This window comes from Polyodon spathula, chromosome 1 (genome assembly GCF_017654505.1).
Source record: "Polyodon spathula isolate WHYD16114869_AA chromosome 1, ASM1765450v1, whole genome shotgun sequence".
NCBI lineage: Eukaryota > Metazoa > Chordata > Actinopteri > Acipenseriformes > Polyodontidae > Polyodon > Polyodon spathula.
Genome location: NC_054534.1, coordinates 92130604 through 92157289, shown reverse-complemented (window position 1 = coordinate 92157289; position 26686 = coordinate 92130604). Strand labels below are relative to the sequence as shown.

Sequence of the window (26686 nt, the reverse complement as noted above, 5' to 3'; positions counted from 1 at the left end):
AATGACCAAATCAGTGCACTTATAATTTATTTTCTGTAAAAATAAAAAAAACCCAGAGGAAATTGAAACATTTAACCTGAAGTAGGACCGGTTCCAGAAAGCAAACACACTGCATTTTTTCTATAACACATTTTAGTTACAATCACTTCAAGGAAAGGGGAAAACATACATTTACAAGTTTGATGTACAAGAGATAGACGGCAGGATGGAAAGTGATATCCACTCACCTAACCTCTTGATACCGAATGAGGCTAATGGATTCCTTGGCAAAATGTTACACTTCAGTATAGGTATGATTTCTACCTATTGCCTATTCAGTATAACTGAATAGCTTGTGGCTGTGGCCATGCCCTTATTACTATATCATGCAAAAAGCAAAACACTGTATCAAAACAAAGATGTTATAAATTGTGTGCAAAACTATACGAGTTTAAATATGTTTCATTCCCAACTAATTGTTATAAATGCAATACGGGATACTGTAAATGAACACTAACCACACATAAATCAAACTGCAATAAAAAAAAGTACAAAGTAGTTGGCCAATACTATTTTTTTCAAGGAAAAAAAAGTGCTAAAAGTAAGTAAAGGTCTTCTAGAAACACCGCTCGAAGCTCCAGTTGTTATCCTGTTCTGTACACTCTAGGTGGCGCCAGAGTGTTATTTCAAAGAATACAGTGTATCATCATATTCGATTGAGACTAGCTCTCTATGCGTCTCATTGATTGTGCAAAGGGATATGGGATACAGGTGGTAAAATGGCGGCGACCTGTAAATTCGTGTTTTTATAATTCTGTGTCTAGTTTGCCTTTTTAAAATATATATTATTAATATACCTATTGACATAGTTTAATTAGTAAAACGATGTCAGAGGAAGAAACTCCAGGTATAGAAGTTATACTAAACAAAGAGGGGCTGGAAAAAGCACCGTCGTGTCCTCATGGTATGTATTTACCAGTAATAACTGGTAGGGTTGTGTTGCTTCAGGTGCATGCATGTTAATGGGTACTGTACTATGTATGCCCAGGGAGAGAACAACTGAGATTTTTATTTTTCTTCAATTCACTGACGCCGTAGCAACTCTGAATCTGTTAAAATAGCAGTGTATGATAACACCATCGCAATTTAAAAATTAAACATCGGGTGTATTTATTGCAGTTCATACAACTCATTGTTTTTTTTTTTTGTTTTTTTTATTGTCATCTAATCAAAACATGTTGCATGTACAAAAAGCCAGATTAGAAGAAATTGATCACAGCTACTACCATTTATTTTAGTTTCCAATGGATCTAACACTGCCTAATATTACTAATAATAAACTAGACTTGCTGAGCACACTGATGCAGTTTACTTAAAAAATATAATAAGTGAATACAGTAGCAAAACCGAGACAGTTTAACAATTTTACAGTTTTAAGACAATAACAGTTTTCCTGCGCCTTTTTATTTTACATTTTTTTAGTTAGTTTCTTTAATATATGTATCTAACATTTCAATTCAGTGTCATAAAGGCTAGTGATGCATCTGCTTCACATGAGGGTATGTAATCAACTTGGAAGTAGATGGCAATTGACTACCAGTGCTTTCGTGTTTTCATATTTAAGGGCCTACTCTGTTGTTTGTAAAGTCCAGTAAAGGAATGGAACGGGGAAGAAGGTTTTACGCTTGTTCAGCCTGCAGAGATAGAAGGGACTGTAACTTTTTCCAGTGGGAAGACGAGAAGGTGAGGAATCAGCTGTCAAAAACATTTTTTATATTTTCTGCACTGTACCACATTTTATTATGGATTTTCTTTTTTTTTTCAACCTAGGAAACCCTTTCAGATGTATCTAGGTTTCAGAGAGACAGTACAAGCCGTGAGCCCCAGTTCCCTTGTGTCTTAAAGGGTTATGCGTACCGTACACAGAAGGGTGAACATTTTAAAAGGGATTCTTACAATTTCAGCAGACGTTAATGAACAATCACGCCTGCTTGTTAATAAATGGTTTTTTTGTTGTTGTTGTTGTTGTTGTTGCCTGTTTAAAAACTGTGGTTTTGGTTTCAAAAGTAACACTAATATTATATAATGTCTGTGCCATTATCAACTTTTTTCAGTCTGATGCAGCTGCTACAGTTAGATAAAGTAATGGTTGGACTTAAAAAAAAAAAAAAAAAAAAAAGTCTTAAATGTCATTTTCAGGTGTCAGAAGTTAGACTTTTGGCCAGAGAAGAAAACAACAAAATAAAACAACCTCCATATACTCACCAAGAGTACCTCTCAAGGTAAAACAACTTTTTTTTAACCAGTACTCTTCTCTCCAATATATACAGTGTTCCAGATAAACTGTGTGATGGGTGTTTTATGTGTTGAAAAAAAATATGAATTACGCATGATATTTAAAATGAATGCATAAAAAACAGGCATAGCAGTTTTGATACACAGCTTGAGTTTGCATGTTATCAGGATTTCTTGTCACTGTCTTAGTCCCCCTCAACCTAACTTACCAATTTACCTATCTGAAAACAAAACAAAACTGACAGCCTTATACTAGTGGGAGAAGCCTTGATGAGCGTAGTAGCTAATTGCATTGAGAGTAGCAACTTCTCCGACTATAGTAGTATTGTTAATATTATTAAGGCAGGACTAAGTGGCTGCGAAAAAGACATTGTTAGATTTTATTCAGGTGGAAAGTAAGGAAAGGGAAGTACAGTAGTTCAATATAACATTACAGCTGTAGTTAAGGCATACCCCATAAGTTAGGACTTATTATGAACCAATCCCCCCCCCCCAATAAAACAGGTCCACATGGCACCCATTGAATAATACAAGTTGAATTTACTTTTCTGTCTCCCCAAGATACAGGCAGTTCATATCACTACCACTGGCTCAGAAGAGATTTTGTCGGGACTGTCAGTTGCTGTTACTCCCTGATGAATGGACCATGCACACTGCACACCAGGTTCTGGCTGATGTTTCTCTGGCGCAGCTGAGAAGGCCAAGTCAATTGCTGCATCCACTGGAAAATAAAAAGACTAATGCACAGTACTTGTTTGCTGACCGGAGCTGCCATTTCTTGTTAGATCTGTTTGCTACCCTTGGATTTGTAAAGGTGCTCTGTGTTGGAACACCAAGGTATGTACCTTGCAGCTTGTTATCAAGCCTCTCTGTTATTCCTTGACAGCTCATATCTTAAACACCATGTTTCTGATGGTGCCTTCAGACTTTGTCTTACAAAAATTTCTTGGGCAAAATAAATGGTACCCTTCACTTTTACCTGTGACCTAAAATGGGTGCAGTCATTAGATTTTTGGTTGCCTTGATAGACTTATCGTTTTGAGATATTGACCTCTTACTTGGTTCTCAACTGTATCCTGTGATTCTCTTAGTCAAGTTCAATTCTGAGTGTCTTACAAAACAAACTACTTTGTCAGTGTAATTGTACGAAGGGGCTTCCACCACCTAAATTGCAGCAACCATTGAGTTACTGGGGCTCTTATTGATCTGTTTATTGAAAGATAGGGACTATGCTAGCAAGGTGTAATACTGCATAGTTTAGTTACTTACTGTATGCATGTCTGGCCTTTTGTGGTTTTGCTTAAGGTAGCTACATACTTTAGTCAACACCTAATCTTTTTTCAGCTACATATTTTGTCAGTGTTTTAAACATACATTTGCAGTTAACAGCTCTCTGAGTGATCATTATAATTGTAAAGCATGTAGAAATGATAGATAACCTCTAGATTATTTCACATTGATATGACATATTCATTGCCATTTAGTGTTGAAAATGAAGATGGTTAAATTTATATAGGTAGGTTCAGATTTATTGTATAACAGGAATACCTTATGTACAGTGTTGGCTAACAGTTATTAGGGCTTTGCTTGTTGTGTGGCAAGAACTATTGTATCAGTAACACTTTATATGACATCTGACAACCCAATCAAGGTGAATTCTAAGCCTAGTCAAATCTAAGTCAGATATCCAAAGGGATATGAAGATACTTGTCCTACTTTTCTTTTTGAGTTCATTTGTACCCTGTTAGGATTGTATACTAATGAATTGCATTATATTGTGGACTTGTTTCAGGCTCCATGAACTGATTAAAACGAGGAACTCAACAGGAAATAATCAAGTTATGAAGAGCCTGTTACTGGACATTGATTTCAGGTAAAACAGAATAGCATAAATACATAAAATTTCCATTTTCAAAAATACATTATGGATTTTATTTATGTGTTTAAATTAGTTAAAGCTCTAAATGATATTCTAAATAAAAGAAAACTGCAACAAATCCCTCTGTTTATTCTATAACAGTACAATAAATGAAGCATTCTTTTTATTGATCATTTTTTAAATTATTTTTATAACATATATTATTATAGTTCAGCGGTGGTTCCTGGTTTAATTTTGTGACTTACTGTGTGTAAATAAAGCAGAACATCGAATGATAAAGACTACAGGGCATACCGTTTCTATTCAGTATTTACCTGCTATTTCTATGCTTAATTCCATTGTTTCTTTTTTACCTAACTGCCAATTTGTGGTTTCCACTAACATTTGGTGTTTTTGACTGACATTTCCCCTTAAGGTAGTAATTTTCAGTTCTTAAACATGCCTGTCATGAGTCACACCCAATCACAATATACAAAGCTTGTAGACCAATACACTAGGCAGCAACTGCTTAACTCAAGCGAATTGTATTAGGATCACATTAATCTAAGCTTTAAGAATTCTTTAACAGGTTAGCTTCTAGGAGACTAAAAATGAGTATTCATTAGATACAAATTGTCTGCAGTTTGTTCTAATAGCAAGTACCATAGATAAGAAAGGCAGGGTCATTGTATTGTTTTGTTCTTGTGTAGTTTAAAGACTACAGACTTTGGCACAAAAAGGTGGTTATGCAATGTCTCTGGAGGACGAATAGTTTAAGTCAATAATGACAATATACTCTTGTTATTAAACCAGGGTCATTCCGTGTCAAATCAACCAAAAATGTCACTATAGTACAAAAAAAGTTTAAAAAAAAAAAAGTTAACAAATTTTTTTTATCACAAGTCACATATCAAGTGCAAAAAAGATCTTTTTTTTTTTGTGTAAGAAAAACGGTCCGTCGTCCAATGCATCTTCAATCTCTCTCTCTCTCTCTCTCTCTCTCTCTCTCTCTCTCTCTCTCCTCCCCTTGAACTTTTTTTACATTTGGTTGTGTCAGGGGGAGTGAATACTTACCTAACCAAGACATTTCAGTTTTTTTTTTTTTTTTTCATTAATTGTTGTTTCACAATAAAAATTCTCTTGCCTCTTCAAATTGTTGAGTAGGTTGTGCAAATCAAAGGAAAAAAAATCAAATTTAAATGCATCAAGATTTTAGTTGCAACACAACAAACTGTGAAAACGTCCAGCGGGGGTGAATACTTACTATAGGCACTTGTATATAGAAGTCACCAGCGATGACAAAGTTTCTGTTTTCTTTCTGCAATCTACTGTAGCAGGAATGTACCCTCTATATTAACGCAGGAGTTACATTTATTGTCCTTTTAGTGCTTTTATAATTCATAAACTAGCAGTATTAGAACTTTTTGTTAATCCTTCCACTATTGATTACACCATGTAACAATTATTTATTTATTTTTTTGTTCCTGGGTAGTAAGTGTTATTTCCTAATTGCTTATGCCTCAAAAGTATAGAAAATGGCTATTATTCCCCACAGACTTTGCTTTTGAGACCAGGACAGTGATATTGCAAAATATCACTATTTCCAATGGGAAAACGGGCAAATGTGTGTCTTCGCTCACATAAAGTCAGAAAAAACGACACGACACTTGCTGGAAACTAGGTTTTTTTTCATGATTGACAATTTTTACGTCGTATACATTTCTGTAAATACTTGAAAATGAAAACACATTACAATATACAAAACAAAACATAAGGAGCATCAAAGCAATGTTCAAGAAAATTGAAAATTGTCTCAGTCTTGGATTCCTCAAAATAGACACCCTTTGCCTTAATAACAGCCTCACAAGCACGAGGCATTCGGTTAACAAGTTTCAGCATGATATCGCCCGACATGCTTCCCAGCTCTTCAGCAGCAGTTCCCGGAGATGTAGGGCACTTGTGGGTAGCTTTGCTTTGACTCTTCTGTCCAGTTCCTCCCATACAAGTTCTATGGGATTGAGGTCTGGAGATTGGGCAGGCCAGGTCATTAGATTGAGTTGTCCTTCACTTTCCTTCTTCGCCAGATAGTTCTTGCCCAACTTTGAGGAGTGTTTTGGGTCATTATCTTGCTGAAGAATGAAGGACTGCCCAACTAGCCGTAATCCTGATGGAATGGCATGCCGCTGAAGTTTGCTATGATAGCCAGTAAAGATCACCAACTCTGTCACCAGCAAAGCAACCCCAGACCATGACACTGCCTCCTCCATGCTTGACAGTGGGAACCACACATGCAGAACTCATGCGCTCACCCTCTCTGCATCTTACAAATACTCGGGGGTTGGACCCAAATATTTCAAATTTTGACTCATCAGTCCATAAGATCGACTTCCACTCCTCAAATGTCCAGTTTCTGTGTTTTTTGTCCCAGGCAAGTCTGTTCCTCCTATTCTGCACTCTTAACAATGGTTTCTTTGCAGCAATTCTTCCAGTTAGGCTAACTTCATGCAATCTCCTCTGAATAGTTGATATTGAAACATCTGTACTTCCAGTAGCATTTAGCTGAGCTTGTATTTCAGGGGCAGTTAATCGCCGGTTTCGTAGACCTGTGACTCGAATGAACTTGTTCTTTGATTCTGAGGTCACCCTTGGCCTGCCTGACCTTGTTCGGTCCTTGTTGGAGCATATTTTGCCATTTTCTGCTCCCTTACATTCATTAATGACAAACTTGTGCCTTTGCTACCTATATTTGTAGTAATCATGGACCCTCACCTGTTAACAATAATTGGTGACAAAAGGTTAATTTGGTAACATGCTAGTTAAATCAGAGAACATCTAACAAAGATACTTTTATACTTAGGCCAGTTTTCTAACACTGTGTTATACACATTTCAGACTTTTAACTGACTTGGGCTTCAGACTGAAATCCCCTTGCTTTGGGTGACCATTTCATTGAAATTGACAAGATTTACATTTTCATTTAGAAATTAAATTTTTGAATGCAATTCACTTATGATTATCAGCTATCGGGAAACATAGCATAATGAAATATTAAGTGTTTATAGACAAGTTTATACAGTTAAAAGCATAGATAATAATGAAAAAACTGGTTTGAAGCAGGTGTACTCAAACGTTTGACTTACTGTATATCAAAAGGAAGGTGTGATTGAAACGCGAAAAATGCAAAGAGTAGAAACATGCAAAAGTGTCTAAAACTTTGGATAAGTGTAATTGTTAATGTACATGTTTTTGCATAAATGTGAAATAACATAGTAAGCATCTTTATTGTCCTATCTTCAACTGCACAATAATTGGTGTGAAGTAAAGATGATATTGAAGTTAAAGAGCAGATAAATACATTTTATAAACCTTTTTGAATTGTTACCATTTTTTTTTTGGGGGGGGGGGGGGGGGGGGGTAGGGTGTGTGTGTGAGTGAGTGAGTGAGTTTGTCTTGGTTCAAGATTCATAGGAGTGGGACCTAGCACTATTTAACTCTTAAATCATAAGAAATATTTAAAACAATCAAAGTCGTATGATATAAACAATCTGTCAGAAGACAAAAGACTATGTTTTCAAGCTTTTTTTTTTTTTTTTTTTTTTTTTATCAAGCTATTGCTTACTTTCCCTTAATTGAAATAGCATATGTACTGCAAAGGTAATTCTGCCTAGCAAAAAAGGTGTGTGTGTGTGTGTGTCTGTCTATCTATCTCTCTCTCTCTCTCTCTCTCTCTCTCTCTCTCTCTCTCTCTCTCTCTCTATTCCTCTATATATATATATATATATATATATATATATATATATATATATATATATATATATATATACATACATACATACATACATACATACACACACATATAGGGTCATTCTTCATATCTCGGGAGTAAAGACAGATCCCAGAAATTTTTTTTTTTTTTTTTTTTTTAACAAAGTTAGACCCCTATCAGGACTCCCCTGTGTGAAAATCTCGACTTGGTGCCGCATCTTCATTTGTGCACATCTGTGGACCTACCTCACTGCTGGAAAAAAAAATAAAGATGACCTATGGACCTCAATTTAGCCATGAAATGTATAACTTGGACAGTTTCTGATATGTATTTTTTGGAGTCTATGGCTAAAAATAAAATACTGAAAATTGTGTAGCCCTATCATAAATATTTTAAAAGTTACTCGCTTTTTACCTCCAATTTTTTTCACATCTGGGAGGCAAAAGCGATGTGGAAAACCCCAAGTTATGATATGCCATATCTTGGAAACTATTTGGAGTTGAGAGCTAAAGCTTTAGATTTTTTCATAACTTAGCCATATATAACTGTGTTTCATAAAAATCCAAGCGGATTGACATGGCTGTTTGAATTGGCACAGAATGACCCACGCCTGTATTATCTTAATTATGGGAAGTATTAACAATTAAATACATTTACAATACCCAATCAAGAGTAACTAGCTGATATGTGTAATGGTTTTAATTACTTCCAACCAAGCTCAAGATCTGGAAAATTAAACATAGTCAAACAATAACAACACAACACGGTTATATAGTTTGTACATTTTATCAAAGTGAGTTCAGTAATACTGCACAGAAGTGAGAAAGTTAGTGTCAAAATAATCGGTACATTAAATTTAGAAATGGATAATATTGAGTTAATGTTTCAACTTTGATGTTACATGTCAATTATAAGTAAACACAAGCATTCATCAGCATTTTTATTTTTTATTCTGTAATAGCTGGGTTCAGCAGTTTTCTACTGCAGTAACCCATAAAACACGTAAAAGTTTATACTAAAAAAGTTATATATATATATATATATATATATATATATATATATATATATATATATATATATATATATATATATATATATATATATATAGATATATAGAGTACATGCTTGAAACCAGGTTTTACATGCTTATCTATGCTTTTAACTGTATAAACTTGTCTATAAACACTTAACATTTCATTATATGATACATGTACTTATATAAGCTTATAATCATAAGTGAATTGCATTCAAAAATGTAATTTTTGTCAATTTCAATTTCAATGGTCACCCAAAGCAAGGGGATTTCAGTCTGAAGTCCAAGTCAGTTAAAAGTCTGAAATGTGTATAACCCGGTGTTAGAACACTGGCCTAAGTATAAAAGTGTCTTTGTTAGATGTTCTGTAGTATGTTACCTAATTAACCTTTTGTCACCAATTATTTTTAACAGGTGAGGGTCCATGTTTTCTATAAATATAGGTAGCATTGGCACAAGTTTGTCATTCCTGAATGCAAGAGATCTAAAAATGGCAAAATACGCTCAGTTAACAAAAAAAAAAAGTCAGTCTGTAATTACTTTAAGAAATGAAGGTTAATCTTTAAGACAAATCGCAAGAACTTTGCAAGTGTCTGTAATTGCTGTAGACAAGACCATCAAACGATTTGAAGAAACTGGCACTCATGAGGACCGAACAAGGTCAGGCAGGCCAAGGGTGACCTCAGAATCAGAGAACAAGTTAATTCGAGTCACAAGTCTGCGATTAACTGCCCCTGAAATACAAGCTCAGCTAAATGCTACTAGAAGTACAGATGTTTCAACATCAGATGTTCAGAGGAGATTATGCACTGTTAGGCATGAGACGCAGTCGAGCATAGCCCATGCCCTCGTGCCTATTGCTTTTATAAAACACAAATATTTTATGAAAAAAGAAAGGAGAACTCTATATAGTTTCTAAAGATGTATTAACATTTTCAGGTGTAACCTTCCACTACAGAAAATAGTCCCTATAAACTAAAATAATCAAGCAAAACATTTTTTTTCAGTACAAGCAATATATATATATATATATATATATATATATATATATATATATATATATATATATATATATATATAAAGGCTTTAAATAACTATAAAAGCCTTGCTTAGATGTGTTTCAGTTCATTCTTCTGCCTTGAATTAACTATCAAAAAAACTTGCTTATTATATCTGTGATCCCTTACTGCATATTCTACATAACATTGTTGCTAGGTAATTCACGCCCATTGGCTCTCGCGTATACCAGACAGTGCCAGAGTTTAAGGTGCTTTGTTAAGATGAAGATTATTAAGTAATTTAATGTTAAATTGTTGTTGTGTTTTGTTTTTTAGAAAGCAAGTCATTTAAGCATTTAACAGCCCAATTGATACATGGTTAAGCACAGGTGCAGCGATTTGCCTTTGTTCCTAAGTAGTTCCTAATTGTGACATTGTGCTGGATATTGTAACTGCTTGGAACACTGAAGGACCAATCAGCATGCATCATTCTAACAATCCGTTTTATAGTTGTTATTCATTCTGTATTTATTCCAGCACCGATTTCAATTACTGGAAAGTAGTGCGCTTCAATTATTTTCATTGACTGATTGACTGTTAAATTGTTTTCCCCAGTGAGTTCATTAATTTATTGGTTCAACGTTTGCTGACCTTTCCTCTTTTCCGGTGGCAATCCTGTTGGTATTATTTTCTTTCCATCCTTTTTGTATTATTTAAGTTCCTTTAAGTTTAAGTTCGCAATGTTGATCAAATTCTGTGATGTTCCTTTTGAATATTGCAAGAGCTAATCGTTTAGGCTGTTGTCCGCTGCTTTTTCCTTCCTCTGACTGACTGTATAATTCACTGAAACAAAGACCAACTTCTCTCTTAATTAGAACTATGTCTTTTTGCAACAACCAACCTTGAGAACCAGGTGCATCCATGCTTGCTGTCTCTTACTGATTCAGAGGCTTATTCCAGGCTTCTGGAATTTGGGAGAGTATGTCTCAGATGTTACTATGGTGCCCTAGGTCCTATTTCTTTCAAAGCTACACTGTTACAAACTCCTCAACTTTATTTCTGGTACTAGATTAGAATCTTTATTTCTATCTTTATTTCTGGTGCTAGATCAGCAAAGTTTAACCCTTTAAATACTCTTATGGTCCTACAGAATATATATATATATATATATATATATATATATATATATATATATATATATATATATATATATATATATATATATATATATTCTGTAGGACATATATGTGTATAGTATAAAAAATAAGCACACAATTGCAGCATTACTGGCTGTTAGATGTACTTAGTTCTACATGCACTAGCACTGTTACACATGTCTGTCTTGTATTCTTCTATAAGAGACAGAAGTTAGGGCTTAGCAGGCAGATGTATTGGAAATGAAAATAATTTGTTTATGTGATAAAAGGGCACCCAAATACTGTGAACTAAATGTCCGGGGTGCAGATTTCAATATGGTCAGGTGTGGATGGTTTGGAATGGGAGGGGAAAAGTCGGAAAGCAGGAAAGACTGGCTCGGTGAAGTGGTGGCGCATTCTGTCAAAAACGGTGCCTGTTGCGCAAGAAAACTCCTGTATGGGCTTCATGGTAGTGGCATTGTAAAATGCTAGGAGGCCCTTTTCGTAATCCACAAACACACCGACTCGATGTAAAGTAGGATGCCTTATCCCACAGCTGACTTGGAGATCATTATGCCAGGCTGAAAGCTGATTATCCCTGAGCTCGATACACCAGGAGTGCCTGTTTCTTCCCAGCTTGGCAGTTTTCAGTTTTCCTTTGCGCTCAATTGTCCTGTAGGCAATTCCGACACTCCAATCAGAGGAGCACTTGACGTCCACCTCCCAGTAGTGCCTTCCTGTGAGCCAACTTGTTGTGCCAAGGGCACTGCAGACCTTATCAAACTGAAGAGGGTTGTCGGCCGCTGGCTGTGGTTCACTGGTAAAGCACATGCTGGTTTGACCCTTAGACACCATCAGGTTTTTGTGTGTCGTATTCTGGTCAATGGTGACTGTAGAATAGTCTGAGATAAAACAAAGTAATGTAAGATAACTTTTAATTACATAGCTTTTCAGAAGTGTAAAAAGGGTTACTGCAATAGAAAACTGTTGAAAGTTGATTGTAAATGGTTTTGAAAAATTAATTGGTGAGATATAGACTTTAATGTTATTTGATTTGGTAGAACAGAGATTTTTGTATCAATTTTGAGTAAACAAGGAGTAAGGCGTATTGGGGCAGGTAAAACAATAAGTTTGTCAGGTATAAATAGGTAATACAGTTTTCTTACAGAAATAGTTTCCTTCCAAATGAAATCTTTTTTTGTTTACTATGCATTTTACTTAGCTAGAGTATTATTTTTTTTCTACTTATTTCTACGGAACACGTCATAATTCAGCATTACATTTTTATATGAATACATCTTTTAAAATGTGTGTGTGAGTGTGTGTGTATATATATATATATATATATATATATATATTATCTATATATTAGTATCTATATATATATAATATAATATATATTTAAATGGGTCGAAGAATGGTTTTCGTTTCATTTGAGCTTCAAGATCTTTTGAAATATTTTGCAAGATTTTCAACAGTCTTTGAAATCTTGATGCATTCATTTGTATCCCCTGCTCCGCAATCTCAGTTTTCTTCTGATAGCTGGAAAGGTGTACAACATGGTCTTGTTGAACAACACTATCAAACATTAGTAAGAAGTACAGTAAATAGAACTGAAAGGGTATCATTCCTCTAAACCCAATGTGATTATCAATGGCTGAAAACTATAATTTATAACATTCAAGTATATTGCTAAATACCTTGATCTCGTTGAAACATTTGTCAAGACAATTTATAACTTTTTATTATTACTTTTAGTATTACTTCAATAGTTTATTTTCAGTACTAGCATACTGTACATTTAATGTAATGGATACAAAAAAGCTATTTTTTTTTGTTTGTTTTTGGTAGATAATAGATTCAAAAATAGTAAAGATAGTGTTACCTGAACTCAACACTGATGTCCTGTTTATATATAAAAAAATAAAAACAATCAACAATGTTATAAGACATTATTCAATGAACAGTTATATTAATAAACAGCACTATATTTGGTGCAGTTCCTGTGTATAGAAAATGTAAGTAAAAACTGATAAATCTGCAGAACAGCACGGATACCCAGGGATTTGAGTCATCAGTTAAACTTCCTTTTTTTAATCTGTATTTTAAATAAATGAGTGTACTTGGTAATACCAAAACAAACCCTGAAATGAATGCGCATTAAAAACCCAGAAACGCCACTGACCTGCGGTGCACAGCCGGCTCTGATCTGTTCCAGGGATTTTTGTATGTTTTTGAATTCCTTTTGAACCTGTGCCAGATGCTCACTCCATCCCTTGATGACTTTGTTTAGCCTACCACTGGTCACTCTGTTGTCTTCTTCTATAGTTTCTAAAGTAGCTTGCTCATCTCTGTGCAGTGCTTTTCTTATTGTATCGTATCTTTCAGAGAGCTCTTGTTTCATCAGATCTGCAGTACCCTACAAAGTAATAAAGTTAAACATAGATTGCAGTTGGTAATTTGTTTTGTATCAAACTATCAAGCATTTATATTGTGTATGCATTAATTATGTTTTTTATTTTAATGATGGTAACCCATTTCTAGCATTGCCCAAGTGCTTTGTTTGGACTATGCATCAGTACTGGTGTTACAGTTATTATAATGTACTGTACACGATACAAATCCTGTCTGTGCTGCCACTGTATTTTGATTTCAGCAGTTAGAATGTCTCAGCATGTCTAAATGAAATACTTGTATTTGGGCAATTCTGTTCTCTGTGATGGCCATCAAAAAAGTAATACAATTAAGTATTGATACATTCTGAGAATAGCTGATATAAATATACAGAAGCAAAGATAATGTTTTGTGTGCTTCATCTAATATGCAAACAAGAAAGCTATCAGCTGTGTTTTATAAATACATTACAAATGGAAAATGACTTACTCTTAGGTCAAGGCTTCTTTTCTTTAAAGACCGGATGTGAGCTTCAGTTTTTGCTTTTTCAGCACTGAGTTCTTCAAGGTGATGGGTCAGCCTTGCCTAAAAGTCATACATCACACACACACACACATACACACACACACACACACACACACACACACACACACACACACACACACACACACACACACACACATATATATAAGTGGTTTAACAAAGCCATGCAGGGATTTGAAGACTGATATACTGCATAGTACTTGTTGTCATGTCTTTCATAGCCAGCCTTCTTTTTTTTCTTATCTAGTAAGGATTTGTTTTTATCTAAATACCCATTTAAATCTTATACAATATACAATGCACTGTAATTTTTTGAATATAATGTGCACATAACTAAGCAGTTTCATTTGAAGTCCCATGTAAAAAGCACTCCTCTGGTACGCTAAAAGTAGGGGGGTAAAGCAAATTATAATGCTTAGTAGAATTAATCATACTGTAAACTGAGTTTATATATACTATATTATCAATTAAGCATAAACTGTTATACAGTCGGACAATCCTAACATAAAGGCTTTACACTAACGTCACTTTTTGATGACAGCTTCAAGAAATGTGGGTTAGTATTCATTTAGGATGTGACTTGGGAGTACGATACACATGTAAACTGCATGCCTTGCATCCTGTCTATAGCACAGAATGTGTAAAAGGGTGTGCATTCAATTTTAAAACTTTAAATACATACAGTAGCACAGTGGATACCCAACCTGTGGTCTGTGGGTAAATTCCAGGTGGTCTGCAAACAACGCAAGTCTTGCAAAAAACAATTTCTACACAGTCACACGTTTTGCTACCAATATTACTAAGCATCACAACAAATAGCTTTAACCACGTGGTATGTAACTATAAGGTATGTATGTAGTCTGCATTCTTTTTTGTCTTTATCTGTTTTCTTTTATTAAGAGTGTGTTTATAAATTAATATATATTACCGCTCCCTTTGATGCAATAGCAAGCATCCCCTTCAAAGCCACCATTAACTGAAACGGCTTTCTAATTTGAAAAAAATACTAAAATAACTTACACATTATGAAGCACAATTGTCTCGTCAAAATCCTTTTTTAAACCAGCATTATTTTTTAAAAAACAAATCTAAATCTAAGATTCACATAAATGCACAGCTTTCTAATCTGTGCTCATTCTACTGCTTGTGTTCATTGAACTTCAGCAAAAAAATAAATGAAAAAAAAAAAAATTTATCTGTCCCAGCCTTTTTGCTCAGCATAAAAGTAGAGCACAGCATTGAATATTCCTAACTCTATTTTGAATAGCAAAATAAAAATAGTAAATAAATAAAACCTTAAAACCACAGTTTTAGTACTTTTCATTTACAACAATATATGTGCTACAGTCTTGCAGGGGTATAGGAATACAGTATACCATTATTTAAAGATGTTTTTAGAGAGGTTAGCTGCATATAGTATTAGTAACAGAAGTTAATGTGAAACAAAAAGAGGCTATGTAGCTTGATTTATTGTGAACGATCGATTTTAGCTCCATGTTATTGTATGGGTTTATTCAGCCAGGTTTAATATCTCACAAGACTATATGCCGAAAGGAAATTCTATTAACACTACTTCTGGAAATAATGTGTACAGTCTGTTCTTGACTCTCATATTTAACCAAAATGCTATAAATGCTATCGACTGTGCCACCAATCCTGTTTCAGCCCAACAGAAGTGGCAAGTAACATCTTACAAGACTTAACTGAGGACCAGCACTGGTATTTGCATTTACTTGATCCTCCGAGGATAACCCAAGCCCCAATGCACTGTTTGTCAGGAGGTTTTGTGAAAAAAAACTCTTAAACCTGCAAAATTCAGACGCTATTTATCTTTTGACTTCACTCAGAAGTAGTTCATTAGATTTATGGGTTTTCTGGTTTTTATAGGTATTGTACCTCTAAGTTTCTCCCTGTTGCTGCTCTTCCCAGTTTTGGAGATCGGGGGAATGGATGATTACATTCACTGCTCTGTTGAGGTTGCAGACTGAAGTCGTGAATCCTGTTACTGGCTTGGGCACTGTTATCACTTGTAGTGTTGGAGACACCACACTGCTGTTCCGGGTCCTTGTCCACAGGCTTTTCTTGCTCCTTTTCTGCCATTGTCACTGTAGCTGACAGAAAAAATAGAGGTCCAGTGGATGATTGCACACCTTGGCATTTATTGAATTGATTTTAATACAGCAACCATTTAAATATTAAAAATAGAAACACATCTGGCATTTTTTCACAATTTATTTAGATCCCACACCGTTTTGTGCTGAGTAAGTAAAACAGTTACGTGTTGCTGCAACATTTAGTATGTTGTGCATCTGGCTACAGAAGTTGTTTCTTCCCATTTAATCCCCCTTTTGCATCTGCTTTATTAAGAAAATAAGCTACAGTTTTTATAATCTGCATTATACATCCTTTTACAGGTGACAACAGGCACTACTTCTGGTCTTTTGTAGTTGTCTGCATCTAGAACCGGTATCAATAAGAAATTTGAATTTAGGTGCATTGTCTGTGTTCTTAAATGCAGAAGGGTAGTCGTCCCAGAAACATTGCGTTTGGCAACAATATTACCAGCAGCACAATTCCTTTTACTCCTTTTGTTTTATAGCATTCCATGCACAAATAAAAGTAGCTACAGAATGTGTATCAAATAGAAAGAATACATAGGAAAAAAGCTTTATAGCTACATGTTTTCATGTTTCCTTTTCTTAAATAGTTTTACTTACTTTGTTAGGGTGGGTTCTGTGCTGGCTCCTGGAAGGAATTTTGTCTGTCAGAGTTAGGAATTTGGTTGGAAGGTGGGGTTATAAGCAAGTAGCAGCATATCCTAGACTGTTTTGGATATTGTATGTTTGTTCAGACTTATACCAGAAGGGTCTAAAAAGTCAAGTTGAAACTGCTCTTTCGAATATGTTCACCCTGGAAATGAATCCTGAGTGTTTTCTGCATTCTTCCTTAGTTTACTCATCTGTGCAATCAACCAGACCGCGGTGCCCTCCCAGTTTTATATTGACATGTAGAGACACAATATTCTTTCTAAATGTGGTTTGAAGGCACAGACTGGGGTGCATTCATAGTGGTGGTGCATAGATGCTTCTGACGATGCATGCTCAACTGCACTGCTTTGATTTGATAATGAAAAGGGTATACTCTATTGTAGTAATCATTTTTCTCTGACTGGCTAATTCCTCTTCTAAATCCATAATTCCAAAATAGTTCTCCCCCAAAACGGTGATTTTGTACAAATTTGGTACCAAAAAAAAGCCGCGGAAAGGTAAGCTCTTTAAAAAAAAAAAAAAAAAAATGTATTCAGGCCTGTGAACATTTCATACGTATTCATTCTTCCTCTGAAAAGAAAGTTAAATGTGTGTCACTACAGAGTATATTTTAAGGCTTCCAGTCCATAGTAGTTTGAGCCATTCTAGTGTTTACTGTGAGCTTGATTAGACACCTGATCTGTTGGATTTTGCAGTCCTTGTAAGAGCAAGTTTCTAAGGTTGCGTTTTTGATGCCTTTAAAATGAAGTCTCTGCATCGGCGTGAACGGATCAGCTTCCCTAACCCTAAGTCAGCAGAGATTATGTTTTATCTCCTAGCAATACTTCTTCCTCCACTATTAGAAACAAGCCCACCAGCAAGATCACACCAGTCAGTCTCTCCCTGCTCCAATAGTGAAGAGCCCAATCGCAAACCAATGACAAGCCCTTCCACTTACAATACAGGATCACCTTAAGTCACTGTACCCATCCAAGTTGGTAAATGATCAGCATTTATTTATTTATTTTAAATTAATGTGCCTGTCACTGGAGAAAGGAAGAGATCCAGTCTACAGATATGTTTTTATAAATCTCGCTAGGCCGTTTACCTGTTACACAGTAAGTGATTTACATTTGCAGTATTTTGTAATACAGTATCTTTTCAGTCAGCAGAAGATGTTTTCAGAACCTTCCTGCTTGAAGAAAATGGAGAGCGGGTTGTCATGGTAACAGACCCACCTTTTGGAGGCCTAGTTAAGCCTTTGGCCCACAGTTTTAATAAAATTGGTGCAGAGTGGAGAATCCAAGAGAAATCAGGTCTGTACTGCAATTGATTTTAAAATTTTGATATATATATATATATATATCAATCAATCAATCAAACCAAGGAGTTGCAGAGATCATAACAGGTGTCAGCAGAGTTCTTGATAAATTATATCTGAGTTGGGAAATGTGCTTCTAGGATTGTACTGGGAAATTAGCCCAACACTTTGTTTGCAGTTTATAGAAAGCTCATAGTTCATGGTTTTATCAATTTACTGAAAATAGAAATAATGAAATGTACTTCGTATTGAACTGCCTTTAAGTTTAAAAAAAAAAAAAAAGTTATTACACAGAGTTAGATATTGTTGTTTTTCTTACAGACAAATCAATTTTTCAGTTCAAGTATGACCTACAGGCATATTTAAAGGTATTATATTTTAGTCAGTACCCCCCCCCCCCCCCCCCCCTTTAAAGATATCATCTTCCTTTACCTAGAACACTGTATCCAGGAGATGCCTATGTTTTGGATATTCCCATATTTCTTTGAGTCTCGCATCAAGGAGTGTTTCCCAACATTCACTATGCTGGATTACCAGGTATTGTACATTATTTTGATTCTTCTGTGAGGTGTCTGTCTGCCAGATATCATCCAGTAGATGCATTTTCTCAAAACTATACATATTGATAAAATATAGCTGATTAAAAATACAGCCAAACTTTTAGATTAAAAGGTGAAATAGGAAATGTATATTTACTATTTCCCTATCTGTAAACACTATTTAAATCCAACTGTATTGCTATACAATAAGTTCGTACATTTTAAAGAAAGAAAACGACAGTGTCCTTCATCAACCACTAGATGGCAGTAACTTGTAACGTATTGCAGGAAGTTCATTTGCCTAAGCTGTTCAAACACACCGTTATGCAAACTATGTTACAGATAAACACACATTTTTGCACCGAATGGCACACATGCACTAACTAGCCAAACAATTTACTCTGCATTGTACACACATTTATGTACATTGAGTTGGAGCTGGTCAGTCAGTTTATGATCCTTTGACAGAGCTGGTTATCGTTTACTCCTTTTATTTCTTTTATGACCTCTGTAGATCACACTAGTACTGATATAGAAAACCAAACAGTCCAGCTCAAGCTAAAAAGTGACACAAAACTGCATTCAAAGCCATCTTTCATTTTGCAGTCAGTGTAAACTGTCCTTTTTTTTTTTTTTTTGGAAATATGTAACAACAAAACAGAAACAAAGCATTATTCACACAATGAATAAAGTAAAAACATAGGCAGTGTTTCAGTATATCATCTGTATGGACAATATAGATGGTGTGGCAGCAGCATGCAAACTACTTCAAGGAATGATTAGCTCATGTGCTACAGAATACATTCCTTTGATTTATAACCCATAACCTTTCACGTTCCTTGGGGCTATCCCAGATGTTTTCAGACACAACTCTTAGGTAACGCAAGTTGTACAAAATGTCAATTTGGTTACTGAAAGGTTTATAGTTCACTTTCATACCTGTTCAACAGCATACACAACAGACCAACCCAGCAACTACACAAATATTCGTCTGTTTTCTTATTTTTTTTTTATTTCATGCTATCATTCTTTTCTGTTTTGTTACTTATTTCTGAGCACACTTCCTCATAGACAGCAGTGCCTGGAGATATGTGTGTGGTTTGGGTTCCTGTTTTCAGAAACAGGAAATCCTACATTTGTAGGATGTTGTGTGAGTAACAAAAAGTACACTTTTTCTGAGACGGATTGTTTGTTGTAATTTTATAGACGGTCATACCCATTTGGTAACTCTTACTGATTTGTCATTTTTTATAAAAAAAAAAAAACAGAATACAACACAATCATTATAGTGTTTATAAATCTGTCAAAATCATCAAAGAGAGAGAGAATGCAAGATGCATAGTAGCAGATCAAGGCAGGGAAGGAATAATGTGTGCATGTTGTGGCAGGCAATATAATTGCTTGTATAGTTTTCTCCAGTTTAAAGGTTTGTGTAAGATGTGAGGGTGGGGCTATGCTATACACGTACTATATACAGTTGGTGGGAATAACATCTTTTTTCCACTCCAGTTGTCAAATTCAAGCATTAAATGGAAGCTAATTTTTATTCAAATTGATGTTCCAGGCGATGTTGTCAAAATGAAAAAGGTGGTGCTTAAATTAGAAACGTCATGATGTAGATGTTTCCAGGGCAGTTACTTTTTCTTGTTCTTCTTCTTGTTCTTGTTCTTCGTGTTCTTGTTCTTCTAGTTTCAGCAAAAAGCTACCCATTTATAATAACTCCCAATGGGAGATGTTTTCAGATTTGTCAATTTGGATGTGTGTAACAGATGTGCAAATCCAGTATTTTATCTTTGATTCTAAAGGTAATTCATATTAAGTAATTCATATCATGAATTGTCACCGGATAGATGATCATTTTAATTGTGCTTTCAGGTTGACTATGAAAATCACGCACTTTACAAACACGGGAAGACTGGCCGCAGACAGTCTCCAGTTCGGATATTCACTAACCTGTCACCTGGAGACATTGTCCTTCCTGTGGTGGAGGGTTACCGGTAAGAATCTCAGCACACATTTCACTACACTTTATAAAAGCTTTTTAATCCAGATCAGCCCTGAGCGTCAATCATCATTCTGGCACTGGTAGTAACATTCTCCTCTAGGGAACAAAATTGTGGCTGGTATTTGACAAAGCCACTTCAAATAACATCAGGCTGTTCATCTGCCCTCCCATTGTTAATCTGACTGCATGTACTGTTTTCAGATTCTGTTCCCTTTGCCAGAGATATGTCTCATCAGAAAACAAACACTGTGATATCTGCAGTGCCTGTACATCCAAGGTATGTAGTCATGTATTCATCTTGTGGACTGCAAAGGTTATTACTATTGTACGTTTGAAACATTTGTGAGAATATATTAAGTGTTTAATTTTTTTTTTTTTTTATTATTTTTTTTTTTTTTAATGGCTTTGAATAGTATAATTTGAATCAAATATATAATCACCACTGTTGTAAGGATTACCAATTTTGTACAAATTGAATTAAGAACCCAGGAGTTTTCCAGTTAAAAAAAAAACAAAACAAAAACCAAAAAAAAAACTATATATATATATATATATATATATACACACATACAGTACCATTCAAAAGTTAGAGTACACCTGCTTGAAACCAGGTTTTTCATGATTATCTATGCTTTTAACTGTATAAACTTGTATATTAACACTTAATATTTCATTATATGCTACATGTACTTATATAAGCTGATAACCATAAGTGAATTGCATTCAAAAATTTTATTTCTAAATGAAAATGTAAATCTTGTCAATTTCAATGACATGGTCACCCAAAGCAAGGGGATTTCAGTCTGAAGCCCAAGTCAGTTAAATGTCTGAAATGTGTATAACACAGTGTTAGAACACTGGCCTAAATATAAAAGTGTCTTTGTTAGATGTTGTCTGAGTTAACTAGCATGTTACCTAATTAACCTTTTGTCACTAATTATTTTTAACAGATGAGGGTCCATGATTACTATAAACATAGGTAGCATAGGCAAAAGTTTGCCATTCCTGAATGTAAGGGAGCAGAAAATGGCAAAATACGCTCAGTTAAGCAAGAAAAAAGACAGTCTGTAATTACTTTAAGAAATGAAGGTCAATCTTTAAGACAAATCTCAAGAACTTTGCAAGTGTCGGTAACTGGTGTGGCCAAGACCATCAAACGATTTGAAGAAACTGGCACTCATGAGGACCAAACAAGGTCAGGCAGGCCAAGGGTGACCTCAGAATCAGAGAAGTTAATTCGAGCCACAACTCTGCAAAACCGGTGATTAACTGTCCCTGAAATACAAGCTCAGCTAAATTCTACTAGAAGTACAGATGTTTCACCATTAACTGTTCAGAGGAGATTGCGTGAAGCTGGCCTAACTGGAAGAATTGCTGCAAAGAAACCATTGTTAAGAGTGCAGAATAAGAGGAAGAGACTTGCCTTGGCCAAAAAACACAGAAACTGGACGTTTGAGGATGGAAGTTGGTCTTATGGACCGAGAAGTCAAAATTTGAAAGATTTGGGCCCAACCGCCGAGTATTTGTAAGATGCAGAGAGGGTGAGCGCATGATTTCTGCATGTGTGGTTCCCAATTTCAAGCATGGAGGAGGCAGTGTCATGGTCTGGGGTTGCTTTGCTGGCGACAGAGTTGGTGATCTTTACCAAGTCCATGGCAAGCTCAACCAGCATGGCTATCATAGCATACTTTAGAGACATGCCATTCCATCAGGATTACGGTTAGTTGGGCAGTCCGGTATTCTTCAGCAAGATAATGACCCGAAACACACCTCACGATGTAAAACATTGTCAATTACGAAAAAAAATCATAGTTTCCAGCAATTGTACTCAAACTTTTGACTGTGTGTGTGTGTGTGTGTGTATGTATATAGTACTGTGCAAAAATTTTAGGCAGGTGTGAAAAAATGCTGTAAAGTAAGAATGCTTTCAAAAATAGACATGTTAATAGAATAGATTATTCAATTAACTAAATGCAAAGTGAGTGAACAGAAGAAAAATCTACATCAAATCAATATTTGGTGTGACCACCCTTTGCCTTCAAAACAGCATCAATTCTTCTAGGTACACTTGCACACAGTTTTTGAAGGAACTCAGTAGGTAGGTTGGCCCAAACATCTTGAAGAACTAACCACAGTTCTTCTGTGGATTTAGGCAGCCTCAGTTGCTTCTCTGTCTTCATGTAATCCCAGACCGACTCGATGATGTTGAGATCAGGGCTCTGTGGGGGGCATACCATCACTTCCAGGACTCCTTGTTCTTCTTTACGCTGAAGATAGTTCTTAATGACTTTCGCTCTATGTTTGGGGTTGTTGTCATGCTGCAGAATAAATTTGGGGCCAATCAGATGCCTCCCTGATGGTATTGCATGATGGATAAGTATCTGCCTGTACTTCTCAGCATTGAGGAGACCATTAATTCTGACCAAATCCCCAACTCCATTTGTAGAAATGCAGCCCCAAACTTGCAAGGAACCTCCACCATGCTTCACTGTTGCCTGCAGACACTCATTCGTGTACCACTCTCCAGCCCTTCGGTGAACAAACTGCCTTCCGCTACAGCCAAATATTTCAAATTTTGACTCATCAGTCCAGAGCACCTGCTGCCATTTTTCTGCACCCCAGTTCCTGTGTTTTCGTGCATAGTTGAGTTGCTTGGCCTTTTCTCCACGTCGGAGGTATGGTTTTTTGGCCACAAGTCTTCCATGAAGGCCACTTCTGACCAGACTTCTCCGGACAGTAGATGGGTGTACCAGGGTCCCACTATTTTCTGCCAATTCTGAGCTGATGGCATTGCTGGACATCTTCCGATTGCGAAGGGAAGTAAGCATGATGTGTCTTTCATCTGCTGCAGTAAGTTTCCTTGGCCAACCACTGCCTCTACAGTCCTCAACATTGCCAGTTTCTTTGTGCTTCTTCAAAAGAGCTTGGACAGCACGTCTGGAAACCCCTGTCTGCCTTGAAATTTCTGCCTGGGAGAGACCTTGCTGATACAGTATAACTACCTTGTATTTTGCTGCTGTGCTTAGTCTTGCCATGATGTATGACTTTTGACAGTAAACTGTCTTCAGCAACCTCACCTTGTTAGCTGAGTTTGGCTGTTCCTCACCCAGTTTTATTCGTCCTACACAGCTGTTTCTGTTTCAGTTAATGATTGTGTTTCAACCTACATATTGAATTGATGATCATTAGCACCTGTTTGGTATAATTGTTTAATCATACACCTGACTATATGCCTACAAAATCCCTGACTTTGTGCAAGTGTACTTAGAAGAATTGATGCTGTTTTGAAGGCTAAGAGTGGTCACACCAAATATGGATTTGATTTAGATTTTTCTTTTGCTCACTCACTTTGCATTTTGTTAATTGATAAATATAATCTATTAACATGTCTATTTTTGAAAGCATTCTTTACAGCATTTTTTCACACCTGCCTAAAACTTTCACAGTACTATCTATCTATCTATCACTAGTATCTATCTATCTATCTATCTATCTATCTATCTATCTATCTATCTATCTATCTATCTATCTATATATATATATAATATATATAAATTAATTAATTAATTTCAGGCTGATTTACCAGAAATTAATCCTGCTGTTATTTTTTTCAGGATGGCAGAGGGTGGAAACACTGCTCATTGTGCAACACCTGTGTAAAGCCATGTAAGTCAATCAATATTATAACAATGTATCTTTATGTGGCAATGTAAACTGTGTCAGGTGGCAGAGGCACTGTTGTGCTGGGCCATATTATTAAAAAAAAAAAAAAAACATGTGGTTTGCTATCCTGACCCATCATTTCAACCACTACACAAAGTATATACATTGTTTGGTGTCTTATGAAGCCTCAGGCTGGCCTAGTTACCATCCGTTTTATATTTTGAGATGTTAGGTCTACGTTGCTTTTTGTATTTTTCTATTCAAACATTAATCTAATACATGTTTGCCTCCCAGCCTGGGTTCACTGTAGCGCTTGTAATCGCTGTGCTCTGAGGGATCATTCCTGTGGGAGGCTTCCAGCTGGCTGCTTTATCTGTGGCAGCGTAGACCACAAGCGCAGTGCATGCCCAAACACGTCTGTGCCACAAGAAAACAAGCAGTGAGTACCATTTTATTTTAAAATTCAAATACCATTTTGGTACCAGGGTGATTTTCTCAAGAACTGAAGTCAGGGTTAGCAAAATACTAATTTGAAAGAAACAATGCTAATGTGGTATTTCTTGATTGTGACGTCATCTGCGCAGAGCGCACACTCTTTTATCAGCTTTAAACATCAGACCTATATGAGGTGGTTTAATGCTGTGGTTTTGTTTTGTGGTCTCTTCTTTGAGTTCTGTTTATTTTTTAATACTGGTATATATAACTGTGAGCTGCTCTGAGAGTGTTAATATTGTATGTATTGCAAGGGGAATTAATATTGCTTTATCGTGCCTTATCTGAATAAATAGCCTCTGAATATGTATCTTATGGACTGTTGAGAAAATGACTATTTCTGCCTAACTGGGATGTTCAATTTGACCTACAGAAGGAAAAGGAAAAACCAGAATGGACGGCAGGAGAAAGCCATGGCACAAAAATGTACTGTCGTACATACATCAAGAAGAAAGAAGTGCAAGCTGAAGAAAAAGACAAGCAAATAATCTCTCCGTAGATTTACAATGTGTGTGTATGTAATTATCTATACACACTAATGAGAAAGTATTCTTGGTTAATGATTTTGTTCTCTATGCAAGCTTTGCAAAATATATATCTTTTTGTCGTGTTATAGCACCCCAGGTACTAAAAGGGACAACAGCCATTTGAAAATGTAAGCCCCGAGGATCCACGTTAGATGTCCTCACCTCAATTTACGGATTAAAAAACCCAGCAGGTTTGGATGAATCATTCTAGAATTGAACCTCAGGGTTTTAGCTTTCAAGTGACATGTGCTGTCTGTAGAATTTGGGGTGCATTGTCATTCTGATAAGGGGGTCCTTGCTGCTCTCCTAAAACAACAGGGGATACACCATACATCCAGAGCCAGACTGAGAAATTGTGTAAGTCTATTTGTGATGTGACATGTGTTTCTAAGGCTGTGATATGTACTACATTATTTATTTTGAATGTGAGAACATTTGATCAAGAACTTCAAAGAAGATGTGGTGTAATTTATTTCACTTGGGTTGTAAATTATTGTAACTTTTTTAAATTACACAGGGATATTACTAATAGTAAACACTGTTTAATAAATAAAATGGTAAATACAGTAAACTTTTTTTAGTTATTTAGTTTAATGTTATGGATGAAGGTTATTGTCTGTATTACTTAAGTCTCTATAAACAAAAAAGTTAGTACATGTCAAAAATAACAATGTCAAGACAACATTAATGCAGTCAGTTTGTATTAATTTAACACATCACAAAAGCAGCAACACAACAGTAGTTACAGTATGTCAGTCAACAAGATTCATGTTCATCTTTGCGTATGAAGCAGTTTTATGACTTATGTTGTATCAGGTCGCAACTGGACACAAACTAGGTGCTTTGTAGTGATATTAAGCTAAGCACACAGCACACAAAAGCTGTGTTGTTACCAAGCCACATTGTTAATGCTGGATCATTGCAATCTGTTAAGAACATACTAAATGAGATCAGTCAGCTGCTAGGAACTGGGCGAGCGTTATCGATGGGCCAAAGGCCTCTCGTTCTTAATTTCTTAACATGTTTATAAACAGTTCAGACTGTATGGGGGAGTGTACAACATGAGAGAACACAACACTAATAATAAAAAAAAAAAACTAGAGAACTCTAAAACAACTGGCTTTGTTTATAATGGTTCCTCCACACTTCTGATGCAAACTGACAAACCATGGAAAAACAGTAGCTAGTCCAACAGCTGTATAACATGTAGTTCCACAGACTGCGATAAACATGATAAAGAACACAGCTTTTACAGTTAGCTATTATATGATAATAAAACATTGACAAAGACTTGATTTCAGGTCTACATTTATAATCATTTTACTAGGATGTATTTATGTTCTAGCATGACAATGTAAATCATAGGACTTGTATCACTTGTAAGCAATGT

General features: G+C 35.6%; 2 protein-coding genes across 3 annotated transcripts; one reads left to right on the top strand and one right to left on the bottom strand.

Moving 5' to 3' along the window:
• The first annotated feature begins 753 nt into the window (after positions 1–753).
• Positions 754–25867, top strand: zcchc4 (zinc finger, CCHC domain containing 4). The gene is made up of 13 exons (XM_041271154.1): positions 754–943; positions 1604–1722; positions 2179–2261; positions 2836–3111; positions 4067–4149; positions 11745–11885; positions 17877–18065; positions 18507–18607; positions 20485–20606; positions 20816–20891; positions 24229–24280; positions 24572–24716; positions 25143–25867. The coding sequence occupies exons 1-13, from the start codon at positions 865–867 to the stop codon at positions 25255–25257; spliced, it is 1581 nt and encodes a 526-aa protein (XP_041127088.1). The 5' UTR covers positions 754–864; the 3' UTR covers positions 25258–25867.
• Positions 12485–16708, bottom strand: LOC121324265. Of its 2 annotated transcripts, XR_005951230.1 has the most exons (4): positions 13949–14089; positions 13251–13484; positions 12951–12970; positions 12485–12607 (listed from the first exon to the last, which is right to left on the bottom strand). XR_005951230.1 is itself a non-coding variant. In XM_041265970.1 (3 exons), the coding sequence occupies exons 1-3, from the start codon at positions 16100–16102 to the stop codon at positions 13140–13142; spliced, it is 645 nt and encodes a 214-aa protein (XP_041121904.1). In that variant the 5' UTR covers positions 16103–16708; the 3' UTR covers positions 12980–13139. The 2 variants fall into 2 exon arrangements, 1 of the variants encoding a protein (XP_041121904.1); XM_041265970.1 differs by lacking the exons at positions 12485–12607; positions 12951–12970 and adding an exon at positions 15899–16708 and having other exon boundaries at positions 12980–13484; positions 13949–14044.
• Positions 25868–26686: the final 819 nt, after the last annotated feature.